General features: G+C 38.1%; 1 protein-coding gene across 5 annotated transcripts in view; it reads right to left on the reverse strand.

The window, feature by feature from the left end:
* Nucleotides 1-351: 351 nt before the first annotated feature.
* Nucleotides 352-14,403, reverse strand: part of LOC126194752 (multidrug resistance-associated protein 1) — a 390,212-nt gene continuing 376,160 nt past the window's right edge. For all 5 annotated transcript variants that reach the window (XM_049933031.1, XM_049933029.1, XM_049933033.1 and 2 more), the window contains exons 27-32: nt 12,429-12,527; nt 12,194-12,343; nt 8,138-8,463; nt 6,741-6,855; nt 4,861-4,940; nt 352-1,732 (exon numbers count right to left, since the gene is read on the reverse strand). In XM_049933031.1, coding sequence (XP_049788988.1) covers nt 1,621-1,732; nt 4,861-4,940; nt 6,741-6,855; nt 8,138-8,463; nt 12,194-12,343; nt 12,429-12,527 — 882 coding nt within the window. In that variant the 3' untranslated portion in view covers nt 352-1,620. The remainder of the gene's footprint in view (nt 1,733-4,860; nt 4,941-6,740; nt 6,856-8,137; nt 8,464-12,193; nt 12,344-12,428; nt 12,528-14,403) is intronic.

Below are 14,403 nucleotides of genomic sequence, written 5' to 3' on the forward strand. Positions count from 1 at the left end.
TAGCGATTGTGAACAGATAAAGCTCTTCTTCCTTGAGAATTATGTTTGTTTTTATGGCTTTTCTGAAATCTCTGCAAGGCAGGAACTAACCTATCTATTTTCCTTGGAATTAATTCAGATTTTCTGTATTTAATTTACTTGATTCACATAACTTTCTACAGGCAGTTGTGAAACCCGTTAGTGACTGTTCTTCACAGATTAAACATTTTAAAAGAAATAAAATCTTTATTCAAGAATTCATTCTTTTTATTTGAAACAGAAGTATCAAATGTGTGTAATATACATAGACAATTCAGAGAAAATATTTTCTAAAACGAGAATGAATTGTATAAAAACAGTTACATACACAGCTTTCAGATATCACAATTTACTGGCATTCCTTTAAGGCAGTTTATGAAGTACATGGTCTATCACAATTTCATGACAAAATCTTGTCACAAACACACTGTATCACATGCAGCAGGCACTTGTTTCCTTCTGACACACCAAAGAATACAGTTTTACTTTTCAAGCACACAACATACATCACAAATATATGTTCACTATGACTGCCTGACAGGAATAATAATAGTAATAATAATAATTCATGTACATTTACACAAATGTCCTGTGATGTAATGTGTCTCTGGCAAAACTAACACTGATGAACACAAAATAAATAAGTACAATTGTAATAAGTACTACAATAAAAAATGGGAGATGATTATGAATCTTATCTGGCACAGCAGCACAGTCATGCAGCAACAAGCTCTCACATTTTTGTTTCACTTCATTATGGAAATGAGCAATTACACTTTCCAATGTTGTAATTGCTCACTACAATGAACTATGGAATGAATCAATTAACTGTTCAAATGTGTAAAACAATGAAGTACAGTGCCATTTTACTGCTTTGGATGCGCACTGGAATTTAAGTACTGAAAGTAAATTCGACATCACCTCCTATTGCCACTGCAACCATAAAAAAATAGAAATATTTGCTTACATCACAAAAATCAATGACAAAAGAGGAGATGGCATTAAAATAACGAGGACCAGTTACAAAAGGTGTGTTTGTAAATGAATCAACGAATCATAAATATAAAAGAAAATCAAAACAAAGGCATCTTGTACAAAGGATGTCAAAAGTTTAAATCGCAATGGAAATGATATCATTGTAAAAAACATTAATTTTTGATATTAGAAATATTGCTCTCAAAAATATGTGCTGAAGTGGAGAATCGACAAGCTGATTAAGGAAATATTTTAAAAAAAAATAATGTGCTATGATGAACCTGAGAAAAAGGGCGTGTTTCTTGACAATCGTGATAAGTTTTTCCATTAAAAAATCCTGTACAGCATAAGATTAAATAATAATTTACACTTATGAAGAGAACTGATGGATACCAAGTAGCATCTCTGATTCCTGATTTTGTACTGTTTTCTGTATCCTGAACAAAAACCAACAACAATACTGTCAACATAGTATATTTGTGTGCTTAAATGCTTTCTTCTGGAAGTCATCATGGTTTGCTGCTAACCATGATTCTCTTGAAAGATGCAGTTGGATATGATGCACGTTATGAATTGGAGGAACACATTTCTCTCTTCTTCTCCTCAATACATTCTTGTTTAGTGAACTCATGCTAAGCCTGCATCTTTAGCCATGCTGTAGAAGATGGATGTCCTGTTCTCTAACAGTGACTGAGGTGAATCAAATTCTACAACTTTTCCTTTGTCTAAAACAATTATTCTGTAAAGAAAGTAAATCCAGCCATTAAAAATCATAATTCAAGTTTTACAATACAACAGAATGTGTCAATGTATCATCTCCATTCAAAACAAGCAGACAACATGTGCACATAATATTATTCTTTTATCATTTAATACATGTGACCTTTTTCTTGAGAAATTTCCTGCTTCAGCTGAGAGAGAGAGAGAGAGAGAGAGAGAGAGAGAGAGAGAGAGAGAGAGAGAGACGTGAGGAGGAGTGACTTGCAAAGGGGTAGGAGCAGGAGGAAGGGGAATTTGATGGATAACGTTATAGTAGAAATCAGGAGCTTCCTAGGAGCAGGAGTGAGAATACTAGTCAATAGGGAAATGAACAACAGAGTACAGCATTATTACCCTCAAATGGAAAACACTTTGATAGTGAAATCAATGGGTCAACCATCACAAATTGGTGTCACTCATCTTTGACATTTGTATCTGCTGTCACTTCTTGTAAATATCATTTTTATGATACCATACAAACAAACATTGTGAGACCTAGCAACAAACCTTTTTTCATTGTATCTAATTTGTAGTGATTTAATAGTAAGAACCAACAGAAATTTTTTTTACTTACATCTACACTTATATCTAAACTCTTCTAAGCACTTTGATGTGCATGGCAGAGGGTATGTTCCACTGTACCAGTTGTTAGGTTTTCTTCTTGTTCCATTCACATATGGAGTGCGGAAAGCATGAACGACTGCCTCTCTGTATGCAGCAATTATTCTAATCTTATCTTCATGATCCCTATGTGAATGATATGTAGGCAGTTGTAATAAATTTCTAGAGTAATCATTTAAAGCTGGTTCTTGAAACTTTGTCAATAGACTTTCTAAGGATAGTTTACATCTATCTACAAGAGTCTTCCAGTTCAGTTCCCTCGATGTCTCTGTTATGCTCTCCCATGGACTATATGAACCTGTGACATATTCGTGCTGCCCGTCTCTGTGTATGTTCAACACCCCTTGCCACTGATATCTTGCACAGGTCCCACACACTTTAGCAATATCCTAGAACAAGTCACATGACTCATTTGTAAGCAATATTCTTTGTAGATTGATAGTAGTTCTGCGGTATTCTACCAATAAACTGATCTACCACATGCTTTACCCACAACTGAACCTGTGTGATCATTACATTTTGTGTCCATACAAAGTGTTACACCCAGGTATTTGTTTGTGAAGTGCACAATTTTACATTTCTGTATATTTAAAGCAAGCTGCCAATCTCTGCACAACTTCGAAATCTTATCAGGATCTGACTGAATATTTATGCAGCTTCTTTCAGACAGTACTTCATTATAGATAACTGCATCATCTGGAAAAATCCTGATTTTACTATTAATATTGTCTGCAAGGTCACTAATATGAACAGTGAATGTCCCAACACACTTCCTTGGGACACACCCGAAGCTACTTCTACTTCTGATGATTCTCAGTCCAAGATAACATACTGTGTCCACCCTACCAAGAAGTCCTCAATCCACTTTTAAATTTCACTTAATACCCCACACTATTGTATTTTTGACAGCATAGGTGTGGTACTGACTCAAATGCTCCTCCATTTCCAATTTGCCTATCCTTTCGACACATACTTAAATTTCTCCCGAAAATCTCATTGATATCAGTTTCAGGTTCCAACCACCTTTCTATACCTACTATTATGAGAGCTTCACTGCTTTTCGTAAGTGCTTCGAACTCTGGCAGTTTACCATTAGGATTTTAATACTCTCACTTGTAGGAGGCATTTCTTTCTATCTTACACCCATATTTCTGGGTTTCCTACAGTTATCATTATCTGGATTGGATGGAGAGTCACCTAATAAAAAAAATAAACAAATAAAAAACTTTGTGTGCACCCCACATAGTCAGCTACCTGAGTAGCAGCCTTTGACTTTTAGTGCACACCTGAACCATTTAGGGAAAACCTACAGTTATCAACACTATGGCGCAAGTTCAGCAAGTTGCAACCTAGCTTGTCACAGAACTTTCAAAGTCTCTGCTTCATTCCTTCCACTTGATTCATAACCGAAGGGCCATGATCAGTTCTATGGTCAATGGTGCAGACTGTGAGCTTCGTTGAAACTTCCTGCGCAAGGCTGGTTTTCTCAAACTTCTGTGGCAGTTACTGGAACAACCCCAGTATAACCTCTTGAGCCCATATGACAGGCATCATTTGTTTGAACATCGCCACAATCTGCAGTTGGTTGCACTCTGTTCCCTCAATAGTTTCTAGAATAACATCTTCAACAAGCTGAATGAGGCACCCAGGTGTAGATACTAAGCACACCTGGTGTCCTTTCCTGTCCCATGCTACCATCATTCACTATACATATGAACTGCCAACAATTAGTAGACCCCCTAACCTTTTTCATTTGCCTCCTACTTACACAGAACAAAATGGATTTCCCCACAACAGGTGAAGTGAGTCCCACTGGCTCAGTTTCAGTTTTAGTGAAAGACAGCACCTCAAACTTGTTGGTTAGGGGGATCAGTACAACACCCCGAGTTCTCCCTTGTCCCCATCCACCAGGTACATGACGCAGAGACGTATCATTGATACGCCACTCGCAGTCAAGTGGACAAGAAATGACACATCCTGTACTTTCTGCAGAGGAGACAGAATCTACAGGAGAAGATAGTACCTGAGGTACTCCTGGTACAGATATCACAGGTACACAACTCTTGGGAACTCTCCCAAAACACCGATTTGCAGCAGTTGTCAATCTTCAACAGTAGTCAAGGTGTTTTACAGTTTGTTATGAACATCAACCACCTCATCCCATGTTCAAGAACAGCATTCATAGTGGGGCTGCATTTTGGGTGGTGCAATTTGTTACAAGGCAATGAACAAATAACTTTAAATTAAGCTCATTGTTTATCTTTTAATCTGTGTCAATTGAAGCTCACCCTTATTCCAGATGTTCCACTTCATTACAGGAAGCCTATGACACAGTTTCTGCTATTTCATTAGTTAACACAGAATAAATAAAATTTTCTGCCAACTTTCTTATTCTGTTAACACTGCAGACCAAACAAATGCAACTCTTATGGTTCCTCACAGATAAAATCCTATCTTTTACATGCCAGGACATATATAAGCTATTACCTGTTGTAGTCCATGATTGTGTTTAACCTGTGAGCGATTGTCAGGACTGTGCAGTGTTCAAATTCTGTGCGTATTGTTTGCTGGAAGAAAGAAAGGGGAAAAAATTAAAAATCTACACATACTCACAGTAAATCAACAAGCATATCCTCAGTTGATAATTTTTTTCACGTTTCAAGCGAGAGTGACAAGTAGCACAAAAAAATAAAACTAGCTGCAACTACAAGTGACTTTTGAGTTAACAGCTCCATTACAAATACGTTTGTTTCACAAAGTCCACCAATAAATAATATGAAAAAATCAGGTCAGTTGGATATGCTGCTTAAAACTGGGGAAATTTCAAGAATGTACACTTGTACCTTGCAAAACTTTTTCATATAATTACAGCTCACTAATAACTATATTTGCCGAAAGCTTTGTGACCAATAATGCATCTGCAATAGACTATTAAAGGTTTTTCACCTTAGTTACCATTACTGTGCACAGATACATGCATCAAAACCTCTAATTCCTTTTAGGAATGACAAATGATTAAAAAAGTATTTTATAACTAATCAAACTACCATTTGAGAATATGTAAGCAGTGACTGCAAAAGGTTTTTATATTCTGTACTACAATATTCCTTCAGTCTGAGCATGTCCTGTTTGAAAGATTAATTCTGCCAGTGTTCAATGTTTTAGCCCGCAAACTGACACTTTATTTTCATATTAGCTAATCTGCTATCAAATATGTTGCTATTCTAATTAATATTGTAACCTTGAAGTTACTGATCACTGCTTCAGTAAATAGTAACTGGAGCTAGGTAAACAATAGGAAGACCATGAAACCACAACCACTCTAATTACATTTTTGTAAGTCCATCCTTGTGGCCGAGGGTCTGCAGGACCTTGGTCATTCACTTATGTAATAAGATGGAACACCTGCAGATGTCGTTTTAATGTTACTATATATGATGGCTACTGGCATTTAGTTTTATTATGCTCTGACAAGGAGTTGTTCTGCAGAATTAGTAAATAACTTAATCTGGTAGACCGTCTTGCACAATTCATGCTGTAAGATATTTATTTGAATTTATGAACATTTAGACTAATACTTCCATGAATGCTCAAAAAGATAAGATAAAATGGGAGCTCAAGGAATACACAACTTTTGACTATCAACTAACAGAAACATGTACTGTGCTTTGAGTTAGTCTACATTTACACTGTTCCCTAAAACAGGACACTTTTACCACTGGAGAACAATCGGAGGCTTTTTTTTTTTTTTTTTTTTTTTTAAATATGTGAAGAACGCTGTATGTTCTGTATTGGTTTATGTAGTCAACTTTCAATCATAAGTGAGCACATGATCACATTTAAAAGATATGCAAATTCTGTTCCCAGTAGTGAATCAATGTCCAAGATGATCATGTCCCCCTTGGCAAAGCTGGAAATGACCAAGGCCCATTTGATGAGCTTGAATATGAAATACTAGATCTCCCTTGGCATACGCAAGTGACATAAATCAATGCAACTGAGACACAGCAGTCTATATTGAAAAAATATTGAGAGCCCTTCTTCCCTCCATCAGGATCTAAACTAACTGATTTACACATGCGCGCGCGCGCGAAATCATACATATAGACATTCTATTCAACTCTAGCACAGTGTAACAATAATATTATGAAAATGACAGATCACTCGTCACCACATAATGGAGGCATTAAGTTGCAGACAGACATAATGACGAGACTGTTAAATGTTTAAGCTTCTGAACAAGAAAGTCCCCGTGTGAGTCCTGTTTCCAAATGAAGGTCTTTTTGTCCAAAAGCTTAAATGTTTAGCTGTGTCCATTGTGCCTGCCTGCAACTCAACGGGTCTAGAGCTAATGGCCTATCGCTTACCTGTATCAAATCATCAGTCTCAAGGTCAACAGCAGCCGTAGCCTCATCAAGAATTAACACCTTTGTCTTTCGCAGTAGGGCTCTGGCCAAGCAAACCAGTTGGCGTTGCCCAACACTGAAACCACAAATTTGACTCATTAATTCATATTTTACTACAGGAAAATATTTGTTATTTACAGTGAAATCCCTATGAAAGGTTAATAAGTTCTCAAGCTTTGTTATGAATTAACAAAGAAGAATGACCAAATATCGTTGTGTAAAAGAGTATCTTTGAGTAAAAACCAATATATTCAGAATTAAAAGTTAGTAAGCTTTCCAGATCACAAGCAAACTATCCATGGATTGACTAAGATGTTAAACTGATCAATTTTTGAATAATATTTATTCAATGATCATGTTTGTAGACTGATCAACACAATTTGCAACTTCTTTCACATTATTGTGTGCATATGAGTAGTAGTCATCAGGTTTTACATTATCACCTGAAAACAATACAGATACAAAATTTATTTTTTGTTTGTTTGTAGGTAAATGTTTGCAGTCATGGTAAACACTCAAATTCCCATGCCACATTACTATAGCACACCAAACCAAAACAGCAACAGAAATGTTGCAACAGTGTCCGGCCAATCCATTTGACTTCTTAGGCATCTTACCAACACAGACGAGTGCTGTGCATGTCACTAAAGAGAAAGGATCACACCAAGCAGTGTAAACAAGTGCATTCACTGCCAAAAATGGCAAAGACCCAACCACATGGGGTAAAGTGATGCTGAGTGATTTTTGAGTCAGTCAGGACGCAGCATTAACTAATTATGTTTATAATATGCTAAATGACATAGGAGCATATTCCAGAACCTCCTGACACTGTTGCACAGGGCTGTCAGGATGAAGTGTTGCACGAAGCTGCTCAATGTGGTGTTTTTGTTTCACAACAATCCCCAGTATATTATGCACAGAACAGACACACACGCTGCTGCTTTGGGCTATTTTCAATCACTCCAACATTTTCCTGATATAGCAGGCTGTGTCTGCTCTCTCTTTCCATTGATGAAGACATGACTGCATTGTAGGCATTTCAAGAATGATTACAAGGTTATTTTCGTAATGAAATGTTTCCAGCACAGCTTAAATGCAAACTTCCATGACCGTCAAGTATGTGCAAACCACCATTATTGGGGTGAACATGTCTCACTGAAGGGTGATTATGTGGAGAAGTTCCACAGTTGCAGCTTGAGCTTTTTCTTGGTGGTAATTACAACTTCCATGACTACTCATAGGAAACACAACTTCTTATTGTTACTGCAGATTTTTTTATGGTGTAAACTATCACAATAACTACTATAGTTACAATGTGGAGGTTTTAAGAAAAATTATAAAACAATTTGCCATTTTACCTGAGATTTTCACCACCTTCAGTAACCTCATGATTGAGGCCTGCAGCACAACCTTTCACAAAAGCCTTCAAATGAGCCTGTTCAAGTGCACGCCATACCTCCTCATCTGAATGCTTCTTGAAAGGATCAAGATTGAGACGTAATGTCCCAGAAAATAAAACTGGATCTTGAGGGATGATAGTGAGACGTGACCGCAGAGCGTGTAATCCCAGCTTGGTTACATCGACATTATCAATTTCAATCGAGCCACCAGCTGGTTCTATGATGCGGAAAAGTGCTAATGTCAGTGAAGACTTGCCTGCTCCAGTTCTGCCCACTATACCGACCTTAAACAGGAAAACTAGAACACTTAGAAAATTAGGTAACACTTTATTTATTTATTTATTTATTTATTTATTTACATGTAACAACAGCATAAATTTCAAATATTTGTTATATTATTAATGTGCACATATAATACTAAACAACAAACATTTTTCAATGTACTTGACAAGCCATCATACAGTGCATGGTGGAGGGTAGCCCTACTAACATTTCCTTTCCAGTTCCACTCACAAGCAAAGCGATGGAAAAATGATTCCAGAATGAGATTTTCACTCTGCAGCGAAGTGTGCACTGATATGAAACTTCCTAGCAGGTTAAAACTCTGTGCCGGACCGAGACTCGAACTCGGGACCTTTGACTTTCGCGGGCAAGTGCTCTACCAGGACCTTGGCCTTTTGCGGGCAAGTGCTCCACCAATATCCCCCAGGCTGTGGCTAAGCCATATTTTCCGCAATATCCTTTCTTTCAGGACTGCTAGTTGGGCAAGGTTCGCAGGAGAGCTTCTGTTAAGTTTGGAAGGTAGGAGACGAGGTACTGGCAGAAGTAAAGCTGTGGGGACAGTGCGTGAGTTGTGCTTGGGTAGCTCAGTTGGTAGAGCACTTGCCCACGAAAGGCAAAGGTCCCAAGTTCAAGTCTCCGTCTGGTACACGGAAAAATGATTGTCTACAAGTATCTGTACGAGCCCTAATTTCTATCATGCAAAATGAACATTAACACTGGCGGCAGTAGAATCTCTCTGCAGTCTGCTTCAAATACCAGTTCTCTAAATTTCCGCAACAGTGACTCACAAAAAGAATGTCGTTTCCCACACAAATTCACAAAATGTCTCCATAAAGCTTGTGTGCCAATCAAACCTACTGATGACAAGTCTAGCAAGACACCTCCCCACTGTTTTCCTTTATCTAAATCTGGTAGGGGGTCCCAAACACTCAAAGTCTTGTTTATAGATGAGGTACACTTTCCCAAATTCCATCCCCCCCCCCCCCTCCAAAGAAATATAAAACAAGTCCAGCATTCACCTTCCCCACTACACCTGAGGCACTCATTCCATTTCGTAATGCTCTCTAAGGAAACAGTTTCAGTAAAAAAATATCCAAGAGTAAGAGACACACACAAAATACAATGTAACAGATTTAACACAGAATTTTGGTGCAATTTAAATTTATTCACTATCTCAAATAGGTTGCCAAACATCAACAAACCAAAAATATTGATTAATTATTAACAGTTCAGTTACAGAGAGTTGGGAACATAATCTATGCCATCATTAAGTAACATTTTACATATCTTAAAAATTAACTAGATGCAATCTAAATAGTGTCAAATGTTTCTAGGAATATGGAGAGTTTCACACAAGAGAGGCTTTCTAGATCTGTATCGATTTGTTGACATAAGCTTTTAAGTATGGAGGTAGTGCTGCCGAGTACTCTCTGTAAAATGAAATTGTGATTCCATTTGGACCTGTTGAATTATTTGTTTTCAACTCTTACACTTCCTTCTCTGTGCCAAGAAATCCTATTTCTATGTCCTCCATGCGAGAGTCTGCACAACAGTCTGATGGCCGTATTTTTGTATGATCCTTCTACATGAACGATTTCTTAAATGTGAAATTTTAAACTTCAGCTTCCCTTTCACTGTTTTTTCCCAGCCTAGTCCAGTTAACGAAAAACTGGATCGAAGCCTTCAGCCCACTTAGTGACTGTGTACTACTGCAATTTTCTTGGGTTCACAACAAGATCTTTCATTAATGTATGACAGCAGAAGTTTTTGCATGCTTTGTGCATTTATTTTCTGAATTTGATTATTAAATGCCAGAGGATCTTTTCCATTCTCAATCCACTTACTTACCACATACTTTTCATAATAAGATTTACAATCCATTAAAACTTTGCCCATAATTCCTCTACGTCCATGATATTGGAACCAAATAATGTTCGTTCACTGTCTAAATGGGACACTAACAACTGCTTATCTCATTTTTCTGGCATAAATACCTTCCTAGCCTTCTTGATGGATATATTAATTTTAGTGTCCATCATCACACTGACGACAACTAGATCACTCATCCGTGTCTCTATACTGACACTGTTGATAATGTCAGGCCTGTTTGTAGCTACAAGGTTTAAAATATTTCCATGGCATGTGGGTTGGGCAATTGGTTGTTCAAGACAGTTTTTAGGAAACTGTGTTCAAAAGAACTTCACAAGACTGTCTGTCCATACCACCTGCAGTGAATCCATGGACGTACCAGTCTATACTCTGTAGGTTGAAGTTGCCTCCAACTAATACACGCAGTATGTAGCACGTAAACATTCCTTGAATGATTCCACTTCTGTTACAGGAGACACCTAGGCCTGCTACTCATTTCCAGATAACTTCACAGTCAGACTTCATTTCAACCTCGATAGGCACTAAATTTTTGTCGACAGCAATAAACACTCCCCTCCATTGGCTTCTAATCTGTCTATTTTATACATGTTCAATGCCTGGCTAAATACTTTGTAACCTTCTACTTCAGGTTTCAGCCAGCCCTGATTCCAAGAATAATTGGAGTGTGCCACCTTATGCGGAGTAAAGTACGTTTAGGGACATTGTTACGAATACTTCAATAATCTATTGTTAAAATTCTGATAGTCAAAGTGCATCTACTTTGTACATGAAATGATTTTTCTCTCTGCATATCAACTAGCGAGCATTTATCAGAGGATCTTCAACAACAGCCTAGCCTAAGAAACCACCATGTGGACTCTTCAAGTACTATTCTACCCGAGTAGCTGCTTCCTTTGTGTAGCAGCACTGCGGACCTGTCAAGGGGAGTCCAAAAATTCTCCATTCCATGATACAGGTGCAGAAATCTGCTGCCATGACATTCATAGAACCTATGAAGCATCTGTCTGAGATCCTCCTCCCCACCTCTCAGCTCCAAACCAAAGGACCCCAATCGACTCTTGATTCAATGGTGCAAATTGTGAGCTCTGCTTGCACTCCACGAGTGAGACCAGCAGTCTTCACCACTTCCACTAGCAACCCGTAGGAACTGGGCGTGACCTCAGAATCCAAGCGACAGGTATTCTGACATGGTCAAGAACAGTGATAAAACTGCACTCTACACCCTCGACAGCCACAGGCAGAAAATCCTCCCTTCTATGATGATGTCCACTGGCCAACACACCAAATACACATTGGAATCCTTTCCAGCCCTGGACAATATTTCCCTATGGGACTCCATAACAGCTGAACATTGGAGCTACTGTTAACTACTTAACTAATACTACTGTGCCTGCTTTGAGGCTGGTGAAGGAGCGGCAGTCACTTCTGCAGTGAATGGCGGACCCTCCCTCCTATTTTTCTCATAACAGGTAGGTCACTTTGCCTATGTTGTGAGTGACATAATTCCACTCTATTCAGACCACTCCTCCTCCTCCTCCTCTTCCCCCCCCCCCCCCCAAACCCCAACCCCCAACAAGTTTTTCTTTCTTCCCTGAAGAAAGTAATCTTTGTTCTGAAAGCTAGGAATCCTGTAATGAAGTGTGTGTGTACTTCCGTCTTGCCAGAAGTTTTGTCACAGGAAAATGAATACTTGCTAATTTTTTCCACTTGTTCCTGTTTTTAACAAACACTTATCTTTCAAAATATAAAAAATCCACATAATAAATAAATCTGGTAGGATAATTTACAAAGTAAAATTTAAAGATATTAATATCTCACAAATAGGAAAAATGGGATTTTTACCTTTTCTCCTCCAGACACACTGAATGTAATTCCATGCAATACCAAATCGAGACCCTCCCTGTAGCGAACTTTGTAGTCTTTGAACTGCACTTCCCCTTTTGAAGGCCAGTCATTAGGTGGTTGTGTTGCAGGTACTTCCCACGATGCTTCCTGCAATCAGGAGTATATCTTTCAGTCTATATCAAGACCAAGTTTCAGAACATCGGAGCAGGCTGTACGACATCTTTGAGCATACCTGAGGAGTTTCGCCATATTCTTTTATTCTTTCCACTGCCACAATATTTGTCTCTACATCTGACGTCATTCTTACCAACCAGTTTAGAGTTTGTGTTACCTGTAATGATGACAAGAATATTTTATCAACATACAGAAAAATATTTTTTCAGTTCACAGCAGTATCTGTACATATTCAAAACGCCTAAGTTACAAAAAAGGTATGGCAGCCTTCGTATAAAATTGTTGTACAAAAAATTATAACACAATTAAAAATGAGAACATGAGATACCATTGCATTTTCTTTCCTTTCGAAGTCAAATGATTTTGAAGTTTATTGAAGCAGCAAAAGCACTAAAATGTGAATAACATTTTGTATCAAATGATTCCCTTCCATGTGACCGAAACAGTAGGTGGGAAATTACAGTTCTCGTTTGTTAATACTGTTTCACATGAAGTAGGAGTCCACAGAATTGTTCTGCAGTGAAATCTACATACATGCGATTCAGCTTAGATTAACAAATTTGTACTACATACTCTGTTGCATTTTTTCTGCCTCCTTTCAAACATTGCTATTTCAGGAAGGCAAATCCATACTGGGATTAGACCACACCCTTACCAATAAGGAACATTCACATGATCAGACAAGAAAATACTGATGTCAAGGACTGCGAATGATCATGTTACAGTGACGAGAAGTGTGTCTTGTACTCTGTTCATGAGATAAAAGGCTTCTATGAAAAGGTTTCTACTAACTCAATGCTTGGTGATTTGACAGCCGAGCACGCACAGGGCATGGGTTGAAAATATCTTAATAACAAAGACAGATGAAGGCTGTGGCTAAGGATGATTCCAAGAGGCTCTATATTTTCAGACTCATGCAGTGACCTATGTTATGACCAAATCATTATTTCCAGTGATGCACCCACACTAACAGCAACTACAGCAATTTCCTAATTATGTCTGTTAATGCAGATCAGAGATAGTACACATTACCTGTGTATTTCTATTACTCAAAGTTAGCATGCGCCTCATTCTGAGATGTGTGCTCTTCCAGTACAGTCCAGTTTCATCATCCATTTTCCGAGCTTTACCCTCATCTCCATTGTGTCAGCATGTTTGTTATTGGATTTGGCAGTGTTGATGGTAGAGGGTGGCCATATACTCTTGCTGCCTCCACCTTTCTGCCTATTGGGACAGAATTTGTCTCCACCAACTGTCCACACTTCTTGTTATCTACAAGAAAGTTTGCAAAGCCTGTTTAGATGTTTCTGAATGGTGCAACTGATGTGGGACATGGGTATCAGCCCATTATTCACATAGGCAGATGTGAGAACTGTCTAAAACCACATCCAGGCTGGCCATCACATCGCCCATATTGTTACTCTCCCAGGTCTGTGTGGTCAAGGCTTGACACACCTCCCCAAACCATGCCAACATGGTAACCCTTATGGCTATCCAGGCTGATACAGTCCAGTTTCATCAGATGGGTAAATAAGTTACAGGAGAAAGCTGTTCTGTTTGATTTAAGTGAAGAATGTACTGCAAAAAGGATCAGCTGTCTCTTTGTTAACTCTAATTATCTTGCCTTAAAAAGCAGTTTCTCAAATTCCATAGTAATGTTTAAACTAAGTAAGCCATCCTGATCAGGCATTAAATTTTCTATCTGCCTTCAGAGTTTCACAGAACTCACCTGCTTTCTCTTTTAATACCAGACCATTGCTCTCTTCTGCTGTAATCACAAGTGCATTGCTTCATCTAGTTCTTCATAAGTTGAAGTTTTGCAACGCTTATGCTGTAACAGTGTGGCACTGCTGTCAGTTTTGGATATGAAATTTTATATTTTTTCTTTATTTTTATTCACCTGTCACTGCACGAGATCCTATGAGCTGAGAATATTTTACAGCACATTCACTCTCTTCCAGTTTATCTACAACTTCCGATTTCTTTTTGATCATTAGAAAATGTTAATGTTTATCTATCATTGTCCTAGCATA

Source organism: Schistocerca nitens, chromosome 7 (genome assembly GCF_023898315.1).
Source record: "Schistocerca nitens isolate TAMUIC-IGC-003100 chromosome 7, iqSchNite1.1, whole genome shotgun sequence".
In the NCBI taxonomy this organism is placed as follows: domain Eukaryota; kingdom Metazoa; phylum Arthropoda; class Insecta; order Orthoptera; family Acrididae; genus Schistocerca; species Schistocerca nitens.